The sequence below is a fragment of the Muntiacus reevesi genome, chromosome X, assembly GCF_963930625.1.
Source record: "Muntiacus reevesi chromosome X, mMunRee1.1, whole genome shotgun sequence".
NCBI classification, from domain to species: domain Eukaryota; kingdom Metazoa; phylum Chordata; class Mammalia; order Artiodactyla; family Cervidae; genus Muntiacus; species Muntiacus reevesi.
This window is the reverse complement of record NC_089271.1, coordinates 147237159-147262903: the sequence shown is the minus strand read 5'-3', so window position 1 is coordinate 147262903 and position 25745 is coordinate 147237159. Positions and strand designations below refer to the sequence as shown.

At 50.7% G+C, this 25745-nt stretch overlaps 2 protein-coding genes across 13 annotated transcripts; one reads left to right on the top strand and one right to left on the bottom strand.

Moving 5' to 3' along the window:
• Window positions 1–4860: 4860 nt before the first annotated feature.
• TAFAZZIN (tafazzin, phospholipid-lysophospholipid transacylase) lies at window positions 4861–18134 on the bottom strand. Of its 12 annotated transcripts, XM_065915076.1 has the most exons (13): window positions 16988–18134; window positions 16781–16865; window positions 16138–16244; window positions 15298–15361; window positions 13570–13698; window positions 12348–12393; window positions 12013–12098; window positions 7936–8016; window positions 7788–7829; window positions 7493–7555; window positions 6863–6940; window positions 6652–6750; window positions 5176–6479 (listed from the first exon to the last, which is right to left on the bottom strand). In XM_065915076.1, the coding sequence occupies exons 5-13, from the start codon at window positions 13691–13693 to the stop codon at window positions 6127–6129; spliced, it is 972 nt and encodes a 323-aa protein (XP_065771148.1). In that variant the 5' UTR covers window positions 13694–13698; window positions 15298–15361; window positions 16138–16244; window positions 16781–16865; window positions 16988–18134; the 3' UTR covers window positions 5176–6126. The 12 variants fall into 12 exon arrangements, with proteins under 12 accessions (XP_065771154.1, XP_065771155.1, XP_065771148.1 ...); XM_065915075.1 differs by lacking the exon at window positions 15298–15361 and having other exon boundaries at window positions 16138–16312; XM_065915074.1 differs by lacking the exon at window positions 15298–15361.
• Window positions 14250–24816, top strand: DNASE1L1 (deoxyribonuclease 1 like 1). Its single transcript, XM_065916917.1, has 10 exons — window positions 14250–14544; window positions 17001–17110; window positions 17264–17384; window positions 17480–17637; window positions 21900–22027; window positions 22112–22198; window positions 23270–23370; window positions 23532–23644; window positions 23725–23973; window positions 24061–24816. Exons 1-10 carry the CDS (start codon window positions 14250–14252, stop codon window positions 24205–24207), a joined length of 1509 nt encoding a protein of 502 aa, XP_065772989.1. The 3' UTR covers window positions 24208–24816.
• The last annotated feature ends 929 nt before the right edge of the window (window positions 24817–25745 follow it).

Genomic DNA, 25745 nt, shown 5'->3' with positions numbered 1-25745 from the left:
TACTGGGTTGAATAGTGTCCCCCCAAATTCATGTCCAGGCTTCCATGATGGCTCAAACAGTAAAGAATCTGCCTGCAGTGTGGGAGACCTGGGTTCAATCCCTGGGTTGGGAAGATGCCCTGCAGAGGGGAATGGCAACCCACTCCAGTATTCTGGACTAGAAAATTCCATGGACGGAGGAGCCTGGCGGTCTATAGTCCATGTGGTTGCAAAGAGTTGGACATGACTGAGCAACTAACACTTCAGTTTATTGTGCTTTGTTAATGCAATTACAGGAAGTTCTTACAGTATATACATTTTCAGCTCTGCCATTGTGTTTCCTCTTCAATGAGATGCCTGCTCACATCAATCTTCCCATTTTTCTATGGATTGCTTATCTTTATCTTAGTGATTTATCCATGGGATCCTCCATGGATAAATAGTGGATGAAGTGAAGTGAAAGGCACTCAGTCATGTCCGACTCTTGGTGACCACTTGGACTATACAGTCCATGGAATTCTCCAGGCCAGAATACTGGAGTGGGTAAATAGTGATTTATTCGTGAGATTCTCCAGACCAGCATACTAGAGTGAATAACCTTTCCATTCTCCAGGGGCTCTTCCCAACCCAGGGATCAAACCCAAGTCTCCTGCATTGCAGACGGATTCTTTACCACTGAGCCACCAAGGAAGCCCCCCTTTGCACTTTCTTCATGATGTCTTCTGATGAACAGAGTGTCTTAATTTTACTGTAGTAAAATGTACCATTTTCTTGATGGTTCATGTTTTTTTTATGTGTGCTCAGTCACTCAGTCATGTCCGACTCTTTGTGACCCCATGGACTGTAGCCTGTGAGGCTCCTCTGTCCATGGCATATTTCCGGTGAGAATACTGGACTGGGTTGCTGTTTCCTCCTCTAGGGGATCTTCCCAACCCAGGGATCAAAGCTGCATCTCCTGCGTCTCTTGCATTGTAGGCAGATTCTTTACCACTGAGCCACCGGGGAATCCCTCATGTTTTTAATGCCCTGTTTAAGAAGCCTTTCCCTGCCCCTAGATTATGGAAACATTTGCCTACATTATCTTCTAGAAGTTGTCTTTGTTTTCCATGTATTCATGTATGTTGTGGGGCTTCCCAGGTGGTATGAGTGATAAAGAACCCACATGCCAATGCAGGAGACGTAAGAGATGCAGGTTCAATCCTTGGGTTGAGAAGATTCCCTGGAGAAGGGCATGGCAACCCACTCCAGTATTCTCACGTGGAGAATTCCATGGACACAGGAGCCTGAAAGGCTACAGCCCATGGGGTCACAAAGAGTTGGACACGACGGAGTGACTAACCCTTTCACTTCCTTCATGTATGTTGTGAGGCAAGGATCAAGTGTCTTTAAGAGAGCTGCAATTGTCCCAGTATTGTTTGAGATGAATGTCCTTTACCCACTGTCTTGAAATGCCAATTTTGCTCTATATTAAGTGTCCTTACAACTGTGGGTCAGTTTTTGGCTCCCTGTTCCATTCCACTAATCAATTTGTCTCTCGAGTACCACCCTGTCTTAATTATTATAACTTCACAATAAACTTTGATACCCAAAAAGGCAAATCCTCCCACCTTGTCCTTTTTCAAGAGGCTGTTCTTGGGCTATTGTGTGTCCATATCAATTTTAGAATCAATTCATTATATTGGCTAGATTATTTAAAGTTGTGGTAAAATGTACATAACAAAGTCTACCACTTTAGCCACTTTTTATTTAAATGTTTTATTGTGGTAAGATAGTCGTGACATAAAACTTTACCATTGTAACCATTTTTAGCTGTCCAGTTCTGGGGCATGAAGCACATTCACATTGTTCCACAACCATTGCCTACATCCATTGCCAGAACATTCTCATCCACCCCAAACTAAAACTGTCTCCACTAAACACTATCTCTCTCTATTCCCTCCTCCCCCAGTCCCTGTCACCCATTCTACTTTTTGCCTCTATGAATTTGACTACTCTAGGGATCTCATATGAATGGAATCATATGAGATCATATGGTTTTTTGTGTTTGGCATACTTCGCTTAGTGTAATGTTTTCAAGGTTCATCCACAATGCAGCCACAATGTCAGAATTTCCTTTCTTTTTATGGAGAATAATATTTCCTTGTATGACTCCGGTTTATTTACCCATTCATCTGTTGATGGACGCTTGAGTTTCCTTTTTGCTGTTGTGAGTAATGCTGTTATGAACATGGTTGTGCAACTGTCTGTCTGAACCCTGATTAGCTTGTGATTGGAATCACACTTAATATGTAGATCAATCTTTTTTTTTTTTCATCTGTAGATCAATTCTGGAGAACTGGCATATTTACTATATCAAGTATTCCTATTCGTGAGCATGGGATCACTCTCCATTTACTTGGGTCTTCTTTATTACCTTTCCATAAAATGTTATGATTTTTCTTATATAGATCTTTCACATCTTTTGTGAGATGCCTAGTTACCTTGTAACTTTTGTAAATGGAGTCTTAAACTACACTTTCTAACTTTTTGTTGCTGGTGTACATATGTAAATACAACTGATTTTTATACATGTTGATTTTATAACTGGGAAACTTTGTAAAATCTTGTTTCCAAAAATTTGGGTATAAATTCTTTCAGGTATTCTTTCAGTTCCAGAAGCTAGAAGTGGTGCCAAAGCAGTTAGACAAATGAAATCAAAAGTAGAATACTTGTAAAGAAGGAAACAACACTGTCATTATTCTCTGCTATTAGGACTCTCCACATAGAAAAATCAAAAGCTGACTTTCACCTCATTTTGTTCCAAGTTTTCTGAGACTGAACATGAGACTTCCTTGGTGGTATGGTGGATAGGAATCCACCTGCCAATGCAGGCAACACAGGTTTGATGCCTGGTCTGGGAAGATCCCACATACAGCGGAGTAACTAGACCCATGTGACATAACTACTGAGCCACAACTCCTGAGCTCACGTACTGCAACTACTGAAGGCCATACATCGAGAGCCTGTGCTCTACAACAAGAGAAAACACCACAGTGAGAAACTTGTGCACCACAACTAGAGAGTAACCACCTGCTCTGGCAGCAATGAAGACCCAGTGCAACCAAAATTTAAATTAATAATTAATTTGAAACACAACTACATGGAAAAATGGAACATTTATTTAGTGTATCAAACTGGAACTCTTCATGAAATAGTTGATGTCTGTCAAAATGAATATAAAATATATACATGAAAAAGAGATGTTACATTTGGACTTACGCAGATGCAAACTGGCTGACAGTCTGTTTTTTCCTACAAGTGAAAGTCGCTCAGTCATGTCTGACTCTTTGCAACCCCATGGACTATACAGTCCATGGGATTCTCCAGGCCAGACTACTGGAATGGGTAGCCTTTCCTTTTTCCAGGCGATCTTCCAACCCAGGGATTGAACCCAGGTCTCTCAAGTTGCAGGTGGATTCTTTACCAGCTGAGCCACAAGGGTTTATGTTCTTTCTTTTTTTAGGGTTTACAAGGGTTTATGTTTTTTCCCATTGTTGTTGTTCAGTTGCTAAGTCATGTCCAACTCTTTGTGACCCTATAGAACACAGCATGCCAGGCTTCCCTGTCCTTCACTATCTCACGGAATTTCTTAAAACTTGTATCCATTCAGTTGGTGGTACTAACCAACCATCTCATCTTCTGTCACCCTCTTCTCCTCCTGCCCTCAATTTTTCCCAGCATCAGGGTCTTTTCCAGAGTGTCGGCTTTTTGCATCGGGTGGCCAATGTATTGGAGTTTCAGCTTCAGCAACAGTCCTTTCAATGAGTATTCAGGGTTGATTTCCTTTAGGATTGACTGGCTTGATCTCCTCAAAGACCAGGGGACTCTGAAGAGTCTTCCCAGCTCCACAACTTGAAGGCATCAATTCTTCGGTGCTCATCCTTCTTTATGGTCCAACTTTCACTAATGGCTAACCTCAGATATGCAGATGACACCACCCTTATGACAGAAAGTGAAGAACTACAGAAACTCTTGATGAAAGTGAACAAGGAGAGTGAGAAAGTTGGCTTGAAGTTCAACATTTAGTAAACTAAGATCATGGTATCTGGTCCCATCACTTCATGGCAAATACATGGGGAAACAGTGGAAACAGTGGCTGACTTTATTTTGGGGGACTCCAAAATCACTGCAGATGGTGACTGCAGCCATGAAATTAAAAGACGCTTACTCCTTGGAAGGAAAGTTATGACCAACCTAGACAGCATATTAAAAAGCAGAGACATTACTTTGTCCACAAAGGTCCGTCTAGTCAAGGCTATGGTTTCTCCAGTAGTCATGTATGGATGTGAGTGTTGGACTATAAAGAAAGTTGAGCACCGCAGAATTGATGTTTTTGAACTGTGGTGTTGGAGAAGACTCTTGAGAGTCCCTTGGACTGCAAGGAGATCCAACCAGTCCATCCTAAAGCAGATCAGTCCTGGGTGTTCACTGGAAGGACTGATGTTGAAGCTGAAACTCCAATTCTTTGGCCGCCTGATGTGAAGAGCTCATTTGAAAAGACCCTGATGCTGGGAAAGATTGAGGGCAGGAGGAGAAGGGGACGACAGAGGATGAGATGGTTGGATGGCATTACCAACTCAATGGACATGAGTTTGAGTAAATTCCAGGAGTTGGTGATGGACAGGGAGGCCAGGCATGCTGTAGTTCACAGGGTCACAAAGAGTCAGACACGACTGAGCGACTGAACTGAACTTCACTAATGGCAGAAAGTGAGAGTAACTAAAGAGCCTATTCATGAGGGTGAATGAAAATGACAAAGCTGGCTTGAAACTCAACATTCAAAAAACTAAGATCATGGCATTTAGTCCCTTCCTTCATGGTAAATAGAAGGGGAAAAAGTGGAAGCAGTGACAGACTTTATTTTTAGGGGCTCCAAAATCACTGCAGGTGATGACTGCAGCAATGAAATTAAAAGATCCTGCTCCTTGGAAGGAAAACTATGACCAACCTAGACAGCATATTAAAAAGCAGAGACATCACTTTGCCAACAAAGGTCTGTATAGTCAAATCTGTGGTTTTTCCAGTTGTCATACATAGATGTGAGAGTTGGACCACAAAGAAGGCTGAGCACTGAAGAACTGATGCTTTCGAACTGTGGTGCTGGAGAAGATTCTTGAAAGCCCCTTGGACTGCAAGATCAAGGACTTGATCCTAAAGGGAAAAATTCAAGGAAAAGTAAAGGAGAAAGTAAAGGAAACAGTCATTCCTAAAGAAAACCAACCGTGAATACTCATTGGGTGGACTGATGCTAAAGCTGAAGCTCCAATACTTTGGCCACCTGATGCAGAGAGCCAACTCTTTGGAAAAGACCCTGATGCTGGGAAAGATTGAGGACCGGAGAAGAGGGTGGCAGAGGGTGAGATGGTTGGATAGCATTACTGACTCAATGGACATGAATTTGAGCAAATTCTGGGAGACAGTGAAGGACAGGGAAGCCTGGTGTGCTGCGGTCCATGGGGTCAGAGAGTCAGACACAACTTAGCAACTGAACAACCACCTGTGACAAACTGGAGGCCTAAACAGAGCTGGCTTTTCTCTCAAGAGAATTTCCCTTCTGCCAGGAGTGCCACCACCCTGGATCCTCCTACCTTTTCTCCCACCGAGAGTCCCAAACTCAGTCAAGTTGTCCCCCTTCCCACCTCCCATCACAGCACGTGTAGTTCACAGCGGCTCACTGGGAGCTTCGGAGACCACCTCTGCCTTGGGAACCAGCCCGAGGACGGAATTGCTACTTGCTTCCCCCTACCTTGCAAACTTTAGGTTTTGAATCAAGTCCATTAACCTCACGCTGCACCATTTGCAGAATGAGATGAAGCCCTACTCTTATCAGGCTGTGTGGGGATCGCAGACAAGGATGGAAGTCTTCAGTGGCTGGTGCCCACTGAGAGCCCGTCTGGTCAAGTGCTGTTGACATGCCCAGAGCTCTCAGGGGCCAGCCTTCTGGTCCAGAGGGTCACCTCCCAGCCCCACCCCAATAGAGAGGCCAGAGGTAAAAGAGCACAACACAAATCCCTTATTAATAGTTTATAAAACAACCAGGGGATTCAAGTGATGCCAGGGAGGTGGAAAGAACAGTGGGCCCCAGCCCACTGGGGCTCAGGCCAGGTCTCAGGCCCTGTTGGACGGGCTCCCCTTATAGAGAAGGGCAGCTCTTCCACCTGCAGCCCAGGGCGGGGCCCTGCCCGAGGCTCCCATGCCTGCAGGGAGCACAGGCAGAAGGAAGACATGGCTGATGGCTATCCCTGAGGAAGCAGTAAGATCAGGTTTCCTCCTTCCAGTCTCCAGCTCTGGGAGCAAACGGCTTATAGGCAAGAGAGCAGGGAGCCCCCTGCCTAAAGGTCTTTCCTCCCTGCATGCCCAAGTGCCAGGAGCAGCTGAGAGCCTTCTTTCAGTGGCAAAACCAGAGGCGCTGGGATGCTCACCCACTCGGAGGGGGAACCCTGGAAGGGTTATGCACCAATCTGTCAAAAGGACCACATTTGAGCTCCGAGCATCAGTCCATCCCCCAGCCCAGCACCCAAAGGCAGCACTGAGAGAGCTGGGAGGGGTCCCAGAACTGTGTCTGGCCCAGGCCTAGCCGCCCCTCCCCCCAGTCCAAAACGCAGCTGGACCCAGGTCTAGGCGGGATGGCACCTATCTGGCTTGCAGGTGGTTGTGGAGCTGCTCTGCCTGGCTCTTCAGGCGCTGGAATTCCTCTTGGATAAAGTCCGTCAGGGCTTTGCGCATCTCCACCTGAGGGCGAAGGACTGAGGCTGCCACGCAGTCCTCAGGGAGCTTCACCCAGGGTGCCTGGGGAAGCCAAGGGCACCAGGACAGGTGAGGACAGCCCCAGGGAGAAACTCACCGCTGACTTGTTCTCTGCCCGCAGACGTTCGAGCACAGGCCGGGCACTGAAGGGCTTGCCAATCAGCACGGTGATTTTCTGCGGGGAGACCAGCCGCCAGTGGGTTGACAGGAACGGGGTGCCCACAACCCCAGCGCTAAGATGCTGAGTACCCCATTGGGTCCACCCTCCCATTTTAAAACAGAGCGGTCGGGTTCAGTGACATCCAAGAGCTCTGCCAGTCCTGGAGTCCATGCCCAAATCGTCCCTATCCTGCCCTTGCCCTGGCGGTGCCAGGAAACCACCGCCCCTCGTCTCTGCTTCACTCTGTTCCCTCTGCTTCAAGCCCTGCCCCTCCTGAATCTAGGCTTGGTGGTGCCGTGTGGGAGTCACAGGGCAGAGGGCAGACAGACAGACATGATCGACGGCCCCACCTACCTGCCCAAAGCGGGGGAAGTAGGGTGGGCTGTTAGGAAGGACGTCGTTCATTCCTGCAGCACAGCAGACAGAGAGCCAGGATGCAGGTGTGGGGGGTGGTGCAGGGCAGTCCAGGAACCCTGCCTCAACCACCCGGAGGAGACCCACCCCACAAGACCACCATGCGAAGCCCCTCTCCCTGTGCTGCAGCAGTGGCCTGAGAGGGAGGCTCACCGACATGCCACAGGGGCAGGATGATTGGATTGAGATGACATTCAGCGATCAGGCGACCTATTCCTGCCCAGGGGGAGAGGCAGAAACATTGGCATGAGCAGCGTTTTGATGCCAGCCTGTGGACAGGGCCGCTCCTGCCCTCCCCCCAACCCCATTCAAAGTGGCTGCCCTGGGCCAGCTCCTCTGCCAGGCAGACCTTGGTCTGGGCCCCTGTCCCCCTTCTGTGGCAATGATCACTGTCATCCGCCCCACGTGCCCGGGTCCCACCCAGCCAGAAAGGACCAGTGGCTCTTACCCCACTTGAAGCGGAGGAACTCGGAGCTCATGTTCACTTTCCCTGTAGAGAGAGAGGATGGAGTTGTGGCTTAGGGGACACTGGGAGGGGATGGGGGCAGTCCCATCTAGATCCTCGAGTGGGTTGCGACTCTGCCAGCACCACTGACCTTCTGGGAAGATGTGCACCCAGTCCCCGTGGTTGAGCTTCTCCAAAATGAAATCCATTCCCTTCTGGTAGACGCCGTCTCCTGCCAATGAGAAAGTCTCCTCTGTCAGTCTTGGTTGCGCCAGGAACCCCCTCCTCTGCCTCACCCCCAGGGCCTGGTCCATGCGAACACCTCATATGGTAAAGTGTCTGCCTGCAATGCGGGAGACCTGGGTTCGATCCCTGGGTCGGGAAGATCCCAGAGTCGGGAAAATCCCCTGGAGAAGGAAACGGCAACCCACTCCAGTACTCTTGCCTGGAAAATTCCATGGATGGAGGAGCTTGGCAGGCTACAGTCCATGGGATTGCAGAGTCGGCCACAACTGAGTGACTCCCCTTACTTCCTTACAACCCATCTATGACCCCACCTTCTGCCCGTCAGTCCCAGCACAGCTTCGGCCCCTGAGCAACTCCGGCTGTGGTCAGACACCTGCAGTGTGTGCCCTCTTGGACCCCCAAACCGATTACTGTCCTCCCTGCCCCCGCTTCCACAGTTGGGCTCTTGGAGCCTTGGGATGAGCTAGTCTGGGGGTAAGCCTCCCAGCGGCTGCCGCTGGCCCAGAGGGAGCTGCGGGAGCAAAGCAAGGCTATTTGTGATCTCCAGTCTCACTGGGGCCCCAGGTTCTGCACAGCAAGCCTTTCCCCAGGGTCTCTTCCAGGCCAGTTCCCACAGGTACCCCTCAGGGGCCTCTGAGCCCCGTCTGAGTCCTCAGTCTCTGCTGTCCCTCCCTCCTGCTGGCCCCTTCATCGAAGGGTGCCCCTTGAAAACTCGAGTCGCCCTTTATAAAGAATCCACCTGCAATGTGGGAGACCTGGCTTCGATCCCTGGGCTGGGAAGATCCTCTGGAGAAGGGAATGGTTTACCCACTCCAGTGTTCTGGCCTGGAGAATTCCACAGACTGTATAGTCCATGGGGTCACAAAGAGTTGGACACGACTGAGTGACTTTGACTCATAGTGTCACTGAGAGTTGGGGAAAAAGTCAAATCCACTATGCGGAAAACGCTGTGGCTGAGCCATCCCCGATGCTGGCAACACTGCCTCGGAGATGCCCCGAGACTGTGACACTGGCCCCAAGTGGCCCAGCGGTCAGCAATAACCCAGACACGACTGCTGGCTCTCGACTTGGGAGTCACATGGGGACAATCTGTGCCCACACGCAGTAAAAATCTTGCTTGTCAAGCTTGTCTGGAGAGTGGACAGAGACCGAGAAAGAGGAAGGCTGAAAAAGTGGGGTAAATATCCTTATCTCATCAAGTGAGGAGTAGAGAGCCACAACACAAAGGGGGAGATTGGGGCTTCCCTGGTGGCCCAGTGGCTGAGACTCCACACCTCCACTGCAAGGGGTGTGGGTGCATTCCTGGTCAGGGAAGTAAGATCTTGCTTGCCCTGTGGAATGAACAAGAAAAATAAAACAAAGAGGGAGACAAGAACAGATGAACGGTAGGACTACCTGGGCCAATGCCCTAAGAAATGGACTTACAACCTGTTCTCTGCAAGGCCAAGTCTTTGGAAGGTGCTAGATAGGGAACCAACGGTCCCAACCCGATCCACATGGAAACAGCCCGGCAGCTACCTCAGGGGCTGGAGTTGGGGAGCAGTCACCCACTAAAGTTTCTCTGGGTGTTGTGAGTGAGAGCTGCAGGTTCCCTACTTGGGACCACACGACACGCTAGGGTTGGGCTTCAGAGACACAGGCTCCTGCTTTATAAAAACCCACTGGTGCGAACCAGCCTTCCAGCTCACGATCGAAATTTTAAAATTCTATGCTTGGGGAGCAACCCTTCAGGATGTTTAGCTTTTAAAATGCTATTTCTACTCACTTGCATGACCTGTGCAAGATCACTTTGACACTTCATGTCCTAGCAGGAGGTGGGGAGGAAATTTTCTGGAACACAGAAGCAAAGTATACTGGGTACTTCCTTTGCTTCAATTGTTAGGCCTTTACTGCAACCAATGCATTTGACAGCTTGTCCCTTCCCGCATTCTCTCACCAGAAGGTGCTTAGGATTAAGACTGCACTTGCTGCTTTTATTGTACCCTAAAATGTAGACACAGGTCAAAAAGAAGAATGAGGCTAGAAGTGGACATGGAAGGCCTCTGAGGTCACAGAAAGGAGGGACTGAGACTCAAGACAGAGTACCCGAGCAGCATCAGCATCGCTCAGAGCAGTGAATGATGGATACCACAGTCAACTGCCATGACACTGGGGCCTTTGCTTGTGTTTTGGGGAGATGAAGTTGCCTCCAAATGCAACAAAAAGCGAGTGTTCCAGACAGGGCTCTCTGGGGAGTAAGTAAGTCTGCAGACCTGAGAGGTGGGCACGGCAACTTTTCAGTGGATGGTGATGGTTTAGTTGCCAAGTCGTATCTGACTCTTGCAACCCCATGAACTGTAGCCCGCCAGGCTCCTCTGTCCATGGGATTCTCCGGGGAAGAATACTGGAGTGGGTTGCCATTTCCATCTCCACAGGCTCTTCCCGACCCAGGGATTAAACCCAGATCTCCTGCATCGCAGGCAGATTCTTTTCCAATCGAGTTAAACCATCATCACCATTTCCACTACTAGCAATAAGGTTTCCCCGTTCGAGGTTCCCCTCAAACGCCCCCCTGGTTACTTCCTCCTGACACCCCAACCTCTGGGAGAAGTGGCCCCCTTGCTGGGCCCCTACCCACCACTCCCGCAGCTCCGGTGGCTGTCAGTCCAGGGAAGTGGCTTCTCCAGGGTCATGGGACGCTTCCACAATAGCCAGGAGCCCTGTTTTGCTCCCTGCTTGCTGGGGGCTTGTGTCTCCACTGTGGTAAGGGGCTGTTTTGGTCCCTTCTCTCCTCCTCTACGCTCTCATTTCTGTGTGGCCGACTTTGTTTGCACCAGAGTTCCCAGGATCTTTTAGAGTTCCAGAATGGCACATCACATGGTCTCTGGATTGCTCCTTCCTCGGGTGACAGGGTCTCTCAACACCCTGCTGCTTGTCCCTGGTCCCATCCTCCCAGCAGCTCCCTGGCACCAGCTGTCACCTAGTGTCATTGTTGAGTTTTCTTCTCCTCGCTGTCCCCCCCCACCCCGCCCACGAGCAATCTATCAGCAAGTCCTGGCAACTCCACCTCCAAAACACAGCTCAAAGCACGTGGTCCCTGGCTCTCTGTGGTGACCCCCAGAGCCCCTGTCACCAGAGGAACTGTGACAGCCCCTAACCAGGCTCCTGGCCTCCGCTCGACCCTGATTCTGTCCACCAGGTACACTGCAGCCTGGGGGCTCTCTCTCTCTCTCAACCTCACATGAAAGCACGTCAAATTCTTAGCCGAAATGTTCTAGAATCTTCACAGGCAGCCCGCAACCTACATTTCTGCCTTGGTCATGTACCCTTCCAGGGTTTGCTACATGCTTCCTGGGTCTAGGATGCCTTGCCTTTCATACTGTGCTGGGAAAAATCCCACTTCCCCAGAGGGACAAGCAAGCTGGATTTGAATCCAGGCTTGGCCACCTCTCGTCCTATGACCTTGGCCCCGCAGCTTTACCTCTCCGAGCCCCTTTTATTGGAGAAGGGGGATCCAAATGGCCCTGACCTTCTGAAGCTCTCAAGAGGTGCGGAGTAATCACTCCATGTCACACGGCTCGACACAGAAGCCTGTTTGTTTTCCCAAACTCACAGCCTCCGGCACATGCCACCACCATCGCTGACTGATGACACCACGCGGCCATCAGTGTGTCTCTTAGCAACAGCCTCCCGAGAAGCAACTGTGGATAATGTCTCCTTGACCTCTAATGCCAGAGCCCCAGGGCACCCAGTCCTCCGGCACTTGCAGGGAACTTGGTGCTCTCCAAGAAACCATTGCTCCCTCCTCTCAGATGATGGAGGCGGGCCTCATGCAAGTGAGGCAGCCGCCCCTGGCACCCAGGCAGCCTGTCCCACTGGAGTCCCTCAACTCCAGTGCAGCTCAACCAGAGACACTGCCACCAGTCTCCCTGCCCCTGGAAGGACCAGAGAAGCGTCCCCGGCACCCAACAGCCCAACAGCCCCTTGCAGAGGAGCGGCTCACCTCGGCACACGGGCACACACTTGCCCAAGCTGAAGAAGTGTGAGTGCAGCTCCTTGGTGAAGCAGATGTCTGCAGCTGTGGGGGTCCTGGAGTGGGGATGGATGTGGTCATCCCAGCTTCCCCTGCATCCTGCCTCCCTGCCACCGCCCCCCCACTAGCATGCTGCCTGATGGCATCAGCAATGCAGAATGGAGGCACAGGAGGGCCAGTGGGGTCCCACCCCAGGCCCTGCCTGGACTGCTGGAGGCCACCTCCTGAGCAGGCCAGGAGGAGGGCCAATCTGGGCAGACAGGTAAGGCCTGCTGGGCCCACCGTGGGGGTCCATTTCTCCTCACCAACGCATCAACTTCAGGTTCCAGATATGACGGAGTTTCAGGATCCCTGGAGGAGAGAAGGCTGCATGCCCCAACTGACCTTGTACCTAGGGGGCACCACTTTCTGTCACCATTTCAGGGAATGAGGGAGAAGGACATTTCCCTATGGCCCAAAGAGCTATCTTCCAGACCCTTCGGCTGGACCCCCAAGTTCTCCCTGGCTCCTCCGTCTCCCACCCCCTATATCTTAGTAGTCAACACATCCAGTCTGCCTACCTCCCTGATATATGCTAATGTTGCCCATCCCTCCTGACTCAGCATTAAAGAATCTACTTGCAATACAGGAAATGGGGGTTCGATCCCTGGGTGGGGAAGATCCCCTGGAAGAGGGCATGACAACCCATTCCAGTATTCTTGCCTAGAGAATCCGATGGACAAAGGAGCCTTGTGCACTGCAGTCCATGGGGTCGTAAAGAGTCAGACAAGACTGAAGCGACTAAGCATGCACACACAGCACATCCTTCTAACTATTCCTCGTCACTGCCACCACCCTGGTCCAGGTGACTGGATTGAACTAAAACCTTCCTCCTGGTCCCTGGGATCTGCCTCTGGCACCCTATAAGCCATCTTCTGCCCAGCAGCAAGTGTGTGCTCTGAAAGACTGAACTGACCACATGGGTCCCCATGAGCTCCCTGTCCTCATCCAGCAGTGGGAGCTCTGGACACCCCTTTAGCCAGCCACCTGGGTTATTACAGCCAAGCAACTACCTGTGAAGTCAGCACAGCAAAACTTCTAGACTCCCCAGTGAGGCTGGTAAAAGGCTACAAACCCAGCCGGGCAAAGCCGGAACAAGGACACAGGTCTTCCAGCCCCTAGTCCAGAGCTTTCTTGACAGGACACCCTGTGCTCCTCAGATTTATTCCTAAGGCTCTTTGGAATCGTCAACAGTTTAGAGAACGGAGGGTCCCACAGGCCTGATAGCTCAGAGTAAAGAAGCCGTCAGACCTTGCCTTGTGGTCATCTCCTCACTTCCTCCAAATTCCTGGTGCCCTCTCCAAATCGTACTACCTAGGGGAATGCTGCAGGGGACACAAATCAAACTTTCATCCCTGGGGCAGGACACCCCAGAAACAGGCGTGTCAGGGCCGGGCAAAGAGCCCTGTGAAGAGTTTGTTCTGCTTGTTCGGCCCTGACCCAGGTTCCCTCCTTGCCTCCCCAAGCCGAGCACGCTGGCCCATGTACCCCAGAGATGAGGATCATCCATGCACGACTGGTGATTGGAGACCGTGATGAGGGGTGTGGCTGGGCCTCGGTTCTCGATGAGATCATACAGCACCTCCTTGTTGTGGACGGTGAGGTGGTTCATGCATTCTGAGGGGAGACGGGCAGGGTCGGGATCTTGGCTTCCTTTCCCCGGGGGTCCAGGGCTCCCCCCTTCCAAGCCAGCCCCTGCCAGTGCCCCGAACCCCAACTCTGCCTGGGCGTGGAGCCCCGCGGCCGACCCTGCCTCGGCTGTGGGCCCACTCACTGGTCCAGAAGCAGCTGTAGGTGCCCACCAGGCCCATGACGACGCTGCTGGCCAGGGTCCAGGTGAGCGGCGGCACCGCGGGGAACGGCCATTTCACGTGGAGGGGCATCTCCCCCCGCGACCCAGCTTCCGCCACAGCCCCCAGCGGCCCGGCGCTCCCCTTGCCCTGGGGCAAGCCTATAGGGGCCGCTCTAGGTCTACGTCCTCAACCGCTCGGGAGCCAGGTCACTAACAGGCCCACGGACGGGCGCCGCAGCTCGGCGCGACAGGGCACTCGACCAAGGTCACCTCGCGGGTCGGGCCTGAACCGGGCCTGGCCCCTGCCTCGCTCTCGCGTCACCCACTAGCCGTCCCGGAACCAAGAACCCGGGAGCGCACTCAAGAGACAGGGAGGATGGCGGCGGTAGCCGCGAGCTCCGCGGACCCGCCGGAAAGCAAGACTGCGGTGGCGCCGGGCTCGACCGCCGACTGTCGTAAAACGCGCTCAGGCCGCTTGATGGCAGCGATGACGGGCTCACGGGCGGCTTGGCCCCGCCACGCCGCGCCGCCGCTACCGCCACGCCCCAGCGCAGGAGGGGCTCGAGCCCCGCCCCCTTCAGAGTCCACTTCCCTTTTGTCTACTTTGTTCGTCCTTGGAAAAGTCTCCGTGACTAACGTGCTGCCGGCGCGTTTATCTGACGCCACTCAAGGTCGGGGTTGGCAGAGCCCTTTTAGCTTTTTCCCCTTTGTTTTAATTAATTTCATCTAACATGGAATTAACTACTTTATAGCATTTTTATTATATAGATTATTTTATGAATGTACCATATGTAATGTTATTACACTATGTAATTTTACATAATTACCTACGTACACTGCAAAATTCAGACCTAAATTGAAGAAAGTAGGGAAAACCACTAGACCAATTAGGTAGGACCTAAATCAAATCCCTTACACTTGTACAGTGGAAGTGACAATAGATTCAAGGGATTAGATCTGATAGAGTGCCTGAAGAACTATGGACGGAGGTTCATAACATTGTACAGGAGGCAGGGATGAAGACATTCCCCGAGAAAAAGAAATGCAAAAGGCAAAATACTTGTCTGAGAAGGCCTTACAAATAGCTGAGAAAAGAAGAGAGGGAAAAGGCAAAGGAGAAAAGGAAAGATATACCCACCTGAATGCAGAGTTCCAAAGAATATCAAGGAGAGATAAGAAAGGCTTCCTAAGTGATCAATGCAAAGGAATAGAGGAAAGCAATAGAATGGGAAAGACTAGAGATCTCTTCAAGAAAAGTAAAGATACCAAGGGAACATTTCATGCAAAGATGAGCACAATAAGGGAGAGAAATGGTATGGATCTAACAAGCAGAAGATATTAAGAAGAGGTGGCAAGAATACACAGAAGAACTATACAAAAAAGATCTTAATGACCCAGATAACCACGATGGTATGATCACTCACCTAGAGCCAGGTATCCTGGAGTCTGAAGTCACATGGGCCTTAGGAAGCATCACTAGGAACAAAGCTAATGGAGGTGATGGAATTCCAGGTGAGCTATTTCAAATCCTAAAAATGATGCTGTGAATGTGCTGCACTCAATATGCCAGCAAATTTGGAAAACTCAGCAGTGGCCACAGGACTGGAAAAGATCAGTTTTCATTCCAGTCCAAAAGAAAGGCTATGGCAAAGAATGTTCAAACTACCGCACAATTGCACTCATCTCACATGCTAGCAAAGTAATGCTCAAAATTCTCCAAGTAAGGCTTCAACAGTACATGAACTGAGAACTTCCAGATGTTTAGCAGGATTTAGAAAAGGGAGAGGAACCAGAGATCAAATGTCCATCTGATGGATCATACAAAAAGCAAGAGAGTTCCAGAAAAACATCTGCTTTATTGACTACACCAAAGCCTTTGACTGTGTGGATCACAACAACAAACTGTGGAAAATTCTTCAAGAGATGGGAATACCAGACCACCTGACCTGCCTCCTGAGAAATGTGTATGCACGTCAAGAAGCAACAATTAGAACTGGACATGGAACAATGGACGGGTTCCAAATTGGGAAAGGAGTATGTCAAGGCTGTATATTGTCACCCTGCTTATTTAACTTATATGCAGAGTACATCATGTGAAATACCAGGCTGGATGAAGCACAACCTGGAATCAAGATTGCCAGGAGAAATATCAGTAACCTCAGATAGGCACATGACACCACCCTAATGGCAGAAAGTGAAGAAAAAATAAAGAACCTCTTGATAAAGGTGAAAGAAGAGAGTGAAAAAGCTGGCTTAAAACTCACCATTCAAAATATTCAAATCATGGCATCCAGTCCCATCACTTCATGGCGAATAGATGGGGAAACAATGGAAACAGTGACAGACTTCATTTTCTTAGGCTCCAAAATCCCTGCAGATGGTGATTGCAGCCATGAAATTAAAAGACACTTGCTCCTTGGAAGAAAAGCAATGACCAACCTAGACAGCATATTAAAAAGCAGAGACATTACTTTGCCAATAAAGATCCATCTAGTCAAAGCTGTGGTTTTTCCAGTAATCATGTATGCCTGTGAGAGTTGGACTGTAAAGAAAGCTGAGCACCGAAGAATTGATGAAATTACATACAATTTTATTTAATTACCATATTATAGAATTGCACTGTATGAATGTATGTTTGTAATATAATGTCATATGTGATGTTACATGCAATGTATATATAACATACATATATGCAATGTATACATATAACATACAATAGGAAATATATATAACATATCATATATCATTTAGTATTGATACATCCACAATGTTGTCAGCCATTTCCAACTAGTTCCAGACATGTTCATCACCTAAAAAGAAAGGCCTGTACTCCTTAAGCAGTATATTTTTAATTTTTATTTTTTAAAGCACAGCATGACTTCATGTATTTAAAAAACATTTCCCCACCAATTTCCTGGCGGTCCAGTGGTTAGGACTCCGCGCTCTTACTGCCAAGGGTGCCGGTTCCGTCCTTGGTCCGGTAACTAAGTACCTGCAAGGTGTGGCGAGGTCAAAAAATTTTAAAATGCCCAAACCTTCTGCTCATCACCACCCCCAATCCACAAGTGGGTAGGCGGGGAAGACCGCACTACAAAGCAGCCAGTGAGGACTCACCACCGGGCCGCAGAACCCGCGCGAGTCGCCCACTTGTCCCAGCAGCGACCCCCACGGGGACTCTTCACGCGGTCTGCCCTGGGCTCCACCTACACCGCGCATTCCGGCGCCCGCTCGCTTACGGCCATGCAGAGAACCTAGGAGTGTGCGGCTCGAAGACTTGGAGAAAAGGCTCTTGTCTTGGGCGGGGGGGCGGTGCGGTGGGGAACGCCCAGGCTCGCCGCGGGGCTCCCCTCGGTGCGCCAGGCGCTCCAGGTCGGGCGTCTTCGCCACCAGATTGCGCCCAGGGCCGGCTCTGAGTCACGGCTCGCCCGGCGCCTCCGAGTCTCCGCCGCCTTGGCCACCGCCGGCGCCGGGTCCCTCGCGGGCGGGGAAGGCGGAGTCTGCTGGGAAGGCGGTCGGCCGAGTCAGCACTTCCCAGGCCTCCGGGCCGCCCTCCCTTCCACCGCCGAGGCGGAGCCAGGGCCGCGCCCGCCCGCCGGGAAGGGTGAGGCCGGCGAACTGGCCTCGACGGGGCGGTCACCGTATCGGCGGCGTCTTCCTCTGCTGTCTCCTTCCGTCTCTGGCCCAGGCCGGCGCTGCGATTCCGTGGGGGCTGTCGCCATCAGCCCACAGAACAGAAAAGTGTGGAGACGACCCGGTCTGCGCAGGTATGGGCGCCCGTTGGCCAGAGGGGGAGGGAGAAAGTGGCCCCCAGCCTGGGAAGGCCAGCCGGGAAGGGGATTCCAGGGCTGGGGCTCAGGGCTGGTGTTGGGAGACCTGACCCGCTTTGAGCTGAGGCCAAAGTGTAAGTGAAGTCGCTCAGTCGTGTCCGACTCTTTGTGACCCCATGGTAGTCCATGGAATTCTCCAGGCCAGAATACTGGAGTGGGTAGCCTTTCCCTTCTCCAGGGGATCTTCCCAACCCAGGGATCAAACCCAGGTCTCCCGCATTGTGGGAGGATTCTTTCCCAGCTGAACCACAAGGGAAGCCCAAGAATACTGGAGTGGGTAGCCTATCCCTTCTCCAGGGGATCTTCCTGCTCCTGGGATCTGAACCAGGGTCTCCTGCATTGCAGGCAGATTCTTTACCAACTGAGCTATCAGGGAAGCCATGAGGGCAGAAACTGTCTAGTTCTTGCCCTCCCCCCTCCTGGGAGCCCCTGGCCCCAGAACCTCCAAGCCTGCCCTTGCCTGCCCAGGGCTGCCTAAAGACCCATGGGCATCCCAGAATAGGCACTGGGGCAGGAGCCCAAACTACCATGAGTGACTCTAGCAGGTGGCTAGAGAGAAACAGGCAGGGGGCCCAGACAGGGAGAAAGTGAGCCCAGGGAGGAAGGTCACAGAAGCAACAGAGAAAAGCCAGCAGAGGGAAGTAGCCAGACTGACATGGCTGTGTAAGTGTGACACCAGTAGGAAGTGGGCTTTGGTCGCAAAGAGTCAGGACACGACTCTGGCTGACTTGAATCCAGCAATTATACTGCTGGGAGTTTGTCTTATAGATCATGTCTGGCAGCTGGGGAGAAAGAAATGCACCAAGATGGCCCTCCTGGTTGCTGATGGTGGTGAAAAGGTAGAATCAACTCTAAGGTTGAACCCCGGTGTGCTGCTGGTGGGAATGGAAGATGAGGCAGCCACTGTGGAAAATAGTATGACATTCCTAAAAAAAAAAAAAAAAAGAGAGAGAATTACCATTTTATTATTGTTGCTCAGTCGTGTTCGACTCTTTGCGATCCTATGGACTGCAGCACACTAGGCTTCACTGTCCTTCACCATCTCCCAGAGCTTGCTCAAACAAACTCATGTCTGTTTTCATCCTCTGTTGTCCCCTTCTCCTCCTGCCTTTAAGTTTTCCCAGCATCAGAGACTTTTCCAATGAGTCGGCTTTTTGCATGTGGTGGCCAAAGTATTGGAGCTTCGGCTTCAGCATCAGTCCTTCCAATGAATATTTAGGACTGATTTCCTTAAGGATTGACTGGTTTGATCTTGCTGTCAAAGGGACTCTCAAGAATCTTCTCTAGCACCACAGTTTGAAAGCATCAATTCTTCAGCGCTCAACCTTCTTTATGGTTCAACTCTCACATTGGTACATGACTACTCAAAAAACCATAGCCTTGAGTAGACTGACCTTTGCTGGCAAAGTAATGTCTCTGCCTTTTAATATGCTGTCTAGGTTGGTCATTGCTTTTCTTCCAAGGAGCACGTGTCTTTGAATTTTATGGGGCAGTCACCATCTGCAGTGATTTTGGAGCCCAAGAAAAGTCTGTCACCATTTCCATTGTTTCCCCATCTGTTTGCCATGAAGTCATGGGACTGGGTGTCATGATCTTAATTTTTTGAATGCTGAGTTTTAAGCCATCTTTTCACTCTCCTCTTTCACTTTCATCAAGAGGCTCTTTAGTTCCTCTTCACTTTCTGCCATTAGGGTGGTGTCATCTGCATATCTGAGGATATTGATATTTCTCCTGGCAATCTTGATTCCAGCTTGTGCTTCATCCAGCCCAGCATTTTGTATGATGCACTCTGCATATAAGTTAAATAAGCAGGGTGACAATATACAGCCTTGCTGTACTCCTTTCCCAATCTGGAACCAGTCCATTGTTCCATGCCCGGTTCTAACTGTTGCTTCTTGACCTGCATACAGATTTTTCGGGAGGCAGGTAAGGTGGTCTGGTATTCTCATCTCTTTAAGAATTCTCCAAAATAAGAATTTTCCACAGTTTGTTGTGATCCACACAGTCATAGGCTTTAGTGTAGTCAATGAAGCAGGAGTAGATGTTTTTCTGAAATTCTCCTGCTTTTTCTATGACCCAATGGATGTTGACAATTTGATCTCTGGTTCCTCTGCCTTTTCTAAATCCAGCTTGTATATCTGTAAGTTCTCAGTTCATGTACTGTTGAAGCCTAGTTTGGATAATTTTGAGCATGACCTTGATAGCATGACAAATGAGTGCAATTTTGTGGTAGTTTGCACATTCTTTGGTATTGCCTTTCTTTGGGATTGGAATGAAAACTGAAAATCGAACTCTTCTGGTCCTGTGGCCACTACTGACTTTTCCAAATTTATTGGCATTTTGAGTGCAGCACTTTCACAGCATCATCTTTTAGGATTTGAAATAGCTCACCAGGAATTCCATAACCTCCACTAGTTTTGTTCGTAGTGATGCTTCCTAAGGCCCACTTGACTTTGGACTCCAGGATGTCTGGTTCTAGGTGAGTGATCATACCATTGTGGTTATTTGGGCCTTTAAGATATTTTTTGTATAGTTTTTCTGTGTATTCTTGCCACCTCTTCTTAATATCTTCTGCTTCTGTTAGGTTCATACTGTTCTGTCCTTTATTGGCTTTGCAGGAAATGTTCCCTTGGTATCTCTAATTTTCTTGAAGAGATCTCTAGTCTTTCCCATTCTGTTGTTTTCCCCTATATCTTTGCAGTGATCACTGAGGAAGGCTTTCTTATCTCTCCTTGCTATTCTTTGGAACTCTGCATTCAGATGGGAATATTTTTCCTTTTCTCCTTTGCCTTTCGCTTCTCTTCTTTTCACAGCTATTTGTAAGGCCTCCTCAGACAACCATTTTGCCTTTTTGCATTTCTTTTTCTTGGGGATGGTTTTGATCATCATCTCTTGTACAATGTTACAAACCTCCGTCCATAGTTCTTCAGGCACTCTATCAGATCTAATCTCTTGAACCTACATGATCCAGCAATTTCACTTCTGGATACTTAATGAAGAGGATTGAAAGTAGGAGCTTGAAGAGATATTTGTAGATTCATGTTCACAGCAGCATTATTGACAGTAGCCAAAAGGTAGAAGCAACCCAGTGTCTATGGATAGGTGAATAGATAAAATGTGGTCCATTCATCCTATGGAATGTTATTTAGAATTTCAAAAGAGCATTCTGAGACCTACTACATTGTGGATGTAATAAGGACAGTATGGTCAGTGAAATCAAACAGTCACAGACAGCTACTGTATGACTCCACTTGCATGAGGTGCCTAGAGGAGCCAGATTCCTAGAGACAGAAAGTAAGGATGGTGGGGGCCACGGGCTGGGGGAGGAAAGGGGGGTTATTGTCTAATGGGGACAGAGTTTCAGTTTGGGGAGATGATGAAGTTCTGGGGATGGATGGTGGGGATGGTTGCACAACAAGGTGAAGGTGCTTCACGCCACTGAACTGTGCAGTTAAAAATGGTTCAGATGGTAAACTCGATGCTATGTGTATTTGATCACAATGAAAAAGAACAAGACTGAAAAAGAGCTTTCGACATACATACTGATGTTGGAAGGTATCCACAAGGAAGAAAGGTAGGACATGTGTGATGGTGGCAGCACAGGGAAACTGGTTCTGGGTAGCAGGATGAGCATCACTTTCTCTGTTGCATATTACCATGTCCTTCTGGAACTAGAACTGTGCGCAACTGGGACCTGAACCTGGGGCAACCTGGGTTCCTCTGGAGGGTTACAGAAGCCCATACACAGCCATGCTCTGCTCCTGCTCCTCCTCCTGGCCAGTGGGGCTGAGACCTTTCGCATCTGTGCCTTCAATGCGCAGCGGCTGACACTTGCCAAGGTGGCCAGGGAACCTGTGCTCGACACCTTAGTGAAGGTCAGTTCATCCCTGCAGGGAAGCCGGGCCCCTGAGGACCATGACCCAAAGCCCCTAGCCCTATCTGACCAGGGGCATGTCCCAGAGAAGAGGGGGACATCAGGAGACATGGTGTGGCAATGTGGAACAGCACCTTCCTTCCCTGTCATTGGCCTCAGTCTCCTCCTCCGTGAAATGGGTGCAGTGTTGATGGTGATGGCATTCCATCTTCTCCCAGGGCTTTTCTAGCCTCATGGCTCTCTTGGGGCTGCAGCCAGTGTGTTATGACACTCATGGTCACACCACTGCCCGGTCCCCAGAGAGACCCCCCTTCTCCCTGGGCAGCTGACCCTGAGCGGGACTAGCCTTCCTGGTTTCCTGCAGATCCTGGCTCGCTGTGACATCACGGTGCTGCAGGAGGTGGTGGACTCTTCTGACAGTGCCATCCCCCTCTTGCTTCGAGAACTCAATCGGTGAGGAGGGCTCTGTGGGTCTTAAGGGAGGCCCCCCTCCCCAGAGCCTCAGGGTCGCTGACCCCAGGTCCCCTTTCCTGGCAGATTTGGTGACTCTGGGCCCTACGCCTCCCATAGCAGCCTCCTGCTGGGGCGCAGCACATACAAGGAGAAGTACGTGTATATCTACCGGTGAGCACAGACAGAGACTGAGGCGGCCTGGACACTTGGCGCCGTGTAGTAGCCCCAAGGGTGGCCTTCATCTTCACATCGTGCTTCTCATCAGAGGTGTTATCCCGGGGTCTTCCCGTCCTCTAGCCCAGACAGCTTTGGTGCCCATGTTTTCCTCCAGCAATATGCCTTCCTTCCCCAAGCATAGACGTGAGCACCCCATACCTCCCCCCTGTGGAAGCCACTGGGGCTCAGGGCAAGGGTGGCCCCCTCTTTGGGAGTGACTGGTTGCAGCTCCTGGGAAGAGACTCCCTGAGGACCTGTCTTGAGTCCTGGGCAGACGCAGTTTCTGGAAACAGCCCTCAATCCCTGGGAGGACAGCCTGGGGGGGGGGGGTCAGGATTGAGAGGGCAAGAGTGGCAGTCAGGGATGGAGACCTGCTCCTCTATATAGATGAAATTATATAATATCTAGAACTCACTCCAAAATGATGGGGGGACAGAGCCCTGCCCATACACCAGCCCCACTCCTAACCATCTCAGAGTGGAAATTGATCTGAGTGTCCATCAACCGATGAACGGGTAAATGAAAGGTGGTCTCTACACACAGTGGAGTATCATTCGGCCTAAGAAGGGAGGAAGTCTCAGCCAGACTGCAGCCCGGATGAAGCTGGGACAGACGTGCTAAGAGAAAGAACCAGTCACGGAACACTATGTATTATTTGATTCCATTCGCATGATGTGTTCAGCAGAGATGGAAAACAGATCAGTGGCTGAAGGGGAGGGGAAAGGAGACTGCTCATGAGTGATGTTTCTTTGACGTGCTAAGACTATTCTGAAATTGATTGTGGTGATGGTTGCACAACTTTGTGCGTTGCCACTGAACTGTGCATGTTAGACAAGGTGCTTTTATAGTAAGTGAATTCTAGCTCGATCTAAAAGAAGTTCTAGAAAGAAGGGCTGGAAGGCTGTGCTTCCATGAAATAGAGCTGCTGGTGGTGGGTCCCCCTCCCTGAGTGCCAGTTCTGATGCGGGCACTTGCAGACCAAGAGCAGTGACACGGGGCCACTGCTTCTTGTCCCTGGTCCACCAGGTCACATGAGGCAGAGGTTCGGGACTCCTACGTGTACGAGGATCAGGATGACCTCTTTATCCGGGAGCCCTTTGTGTGCTGGTTCTCTTTATACAGCAAGGGTAAGAGGAGGGAGTAGAACGGTGGTCCCACTATGGGGGAGCAGGAAGCGGGGTCTGGAGGGTTCTGCCGGGGGGCAGGGGCGGGGGTCGGTCATCCGGCAGGGACCAGGCCGGGGAGGGCCAGGAGTGGCTGGGAGCCCTGTGTCCCTGGGATCTTGCAGTTCTTCCCAGCCTGGTGCTGGTCCCACTGCACACCACTCCGAAGGCCGTGGAGACAGAGCTGAATGCCCTGTATGACGTGTTTCTAGATGCTTCCAGGCGCTGGCAGACCAAGGTAAGGCTGGGCTGATTCTATGGAGGGAGGAGGGCCAGGGCACCTGGGCGGTCGGGCCCAATGGCTGCCTGCATCTCCAGGATGTGATCCTGCTTGGGGACTTCAATGCTGACTGCGCATCGCTGACCAAAAAGCGCCTGGATGACCTAGTCCTTCGGACTCAGGCCGGCTTCCACTGGGCCATCGCTGACGGCGTGGACACTATGGTGCGGGCTAGCACCCACTGCACCTATGACCGCATAGTGCTCCACGGGGAGCACCTCCAGAGCCTGCTGTGTGGCGCGGCCGCCTTCGACTTCCCCCAGAGCTTTGGGCTCACTGAGCAGGAGGTAAAGCAGTGGTGAGGCCACAGTGGGCTCCCCGGGGAGCCCCTCGGGCCTGAGACTGATGCTTTGTCCCCCTCTGCCCGCCCCCAGGCCCTCAAAATCAGTGATCACTACCCTGTGGAGGTGGACCTGGCGCTGAGCCAGGCAGCGCATGGGGTCCAGCCCCCCGGCCTGGCCACTCTGTGGCTGTCACTGCTGCTGCCCCTCCTGGCCCTCCAGCTGGGCCTGGTGGCCTGAAGCCACTGCGTACCTGCTGCCCAATGTGAGGACTGTCCTGTCTTCTGGACTCAAAGCCCTGCCCTGCTCCTAGCCTGCCCTGGTGCCACCCCTCTGTGTGCCTTCGCTTTGGGTGTGTCCTCTGGTCGGGCCTGTGCCTGCCTGTCATCAGAAGGTGGAAAAGGCAGGTGGGGCCCTGGGGCTGGACCCATGCCACTTGTCCCCAGGGTAGTGTCAAGAATGACAATAGGCTGGGGTAGGGGGTGGGGGGCTCAGGAGAGGTGATCTTGGCTCAAGGGTAGGGCTCAGAGAAGGGAATCGCAACAGATCAAAGGATTTTATCCTGAGAAAACCATCCACTCCAAGAATAGAAAGCCAGATGACACAGACATTACATGTGTGTAGCAGACGTGCCAAAAGGTCATCTTTAACATACACAAGACTCCTAGGAAAAAGTATTAAGACCCCAGGAGATACAAGGATAGAGATCAGCAGTTTATACACATACACACACACACACACACACATACACACATAAACTAAAAAACAACAGGAGATACAAGGGTAGAGATCAGCAGTTTACAAACAGACACACACACATAAGAAAACAACAGCAAGTGATCACACTCATTGTAATTTAACCAGATGCCATAACACCTCTGGCCAAATCCATGTTCAGAACCACAGTGCAATCTGGCCCCTACCACTCAGGGTGTGGTCAAGCACTGCCTAGAAGAGGCTGGTCACCAATGCTATAGATGCACACAAAGTATCTATAGAAACCAGTTATCATGTAACCATTATACTTTGTAAATGTGCAGTCCTATGGGGGGTAAAAGGACACACAGCAAAAGTTAATAGCCCCATTTAGTGTTTTGTCAGCACAGAATTCTTCCCCACCTCCCGTTTCCAGAAAACAGACCTCATTAAAAATCTGGACACCAGATCCATCATACTGTGAACTATCTGTTATCTAGAAACATCTACTTGAGGTACAGGGTGGCTCAGCTAATCAAGAATATGCCTGCAATGCGGGAGACCTGGGTTCCATCCCTGGGTTGGGAAGATCCCCTGGAGGAGGGCATGGCAACCGCCTCCAGTATTCTTGCTTGGGAGATCCATGGACACAGGAGTCTGGCAGGTTACAGCCTCCAAGGTCACAAGAGTCAGACTCAATTGTAACATTTCCGCCATAGCAACTTGATGTCAGGGGTGGTGGCCCTGAAAATGAAGTCCTATAAGGGGTGGTGGACTAGGCTTAGGATGGGGGAGGGCAACAAAGTTTCTCAACAACTCTATAAAGACAGGAAAAGGTGGTTAGGCACAGGGCAGATGTTTACTCTAGGGCTAACTTGGACAACTCCCACCTCCAGGGCTGTCTGGTGAAGTTCCACAGCAGCCTAAGGCCAACATTAGACCACAAACCCTTTTCCATCATCCAGGGTGTGTGCTTCAGTGTTCCACATACAGGTCAGGACTTCAGAACTGACTGCCTGGGGTCAAGGCATATACCTCACTGGCCTTACTGTCAACTGGCCAGCTTGTCAGCCTTCTTCTGA

Excerpts from the sequence above, each read along its gene's own strand:
- TAFAZZIN (XM_065915073.1), bottom strand. The coding sequence starts at position 13,964 with ATGCCCCTCCACGTGAAATGGCCGTTCCCCGCGGTGCCGCCGCTCACC. Across the intron at positions 7,556-7,787 it reads GTTCCTCCGCTTCAAGTGGG|GAATAGGTCGCCTGATCGCT; the intron begins GTAAGAGCCACT and ends CCCCCTGGGCAG. Across the intron at positions 6,480-6,651 it reads ACCACCTGCAAGCCAGATAG|ATTGGTGCATAACCCTTCCA; the intron begins GTGCCATCCCGC and ends TCCTTTTGACAG.
- DNASE1L1 (XM_065916917.1), top strand. The coding sequence starts at position 14,250 with ATGGCGGCGGTAGCCGCGAGCTCCGCGGACCCGCCGGAAAGCAAGACT. Across the intron at positions 22,028-22,111 it reads TTGCTTCGAGAACTCAATCG|ATTTGGTGACTCTGGGCCCT; the intron begins GTGAGGAGGGCT and ends CTTTCCTGGCAG. Across the intron at positions 23,645-23,724 it reads CCAGGCGCTGGCAGACCAAG|GATGTGATCCTGCTTGGGGA; the intron begins GTAAGGCTGGGC and ends CTGCATCTCCAG.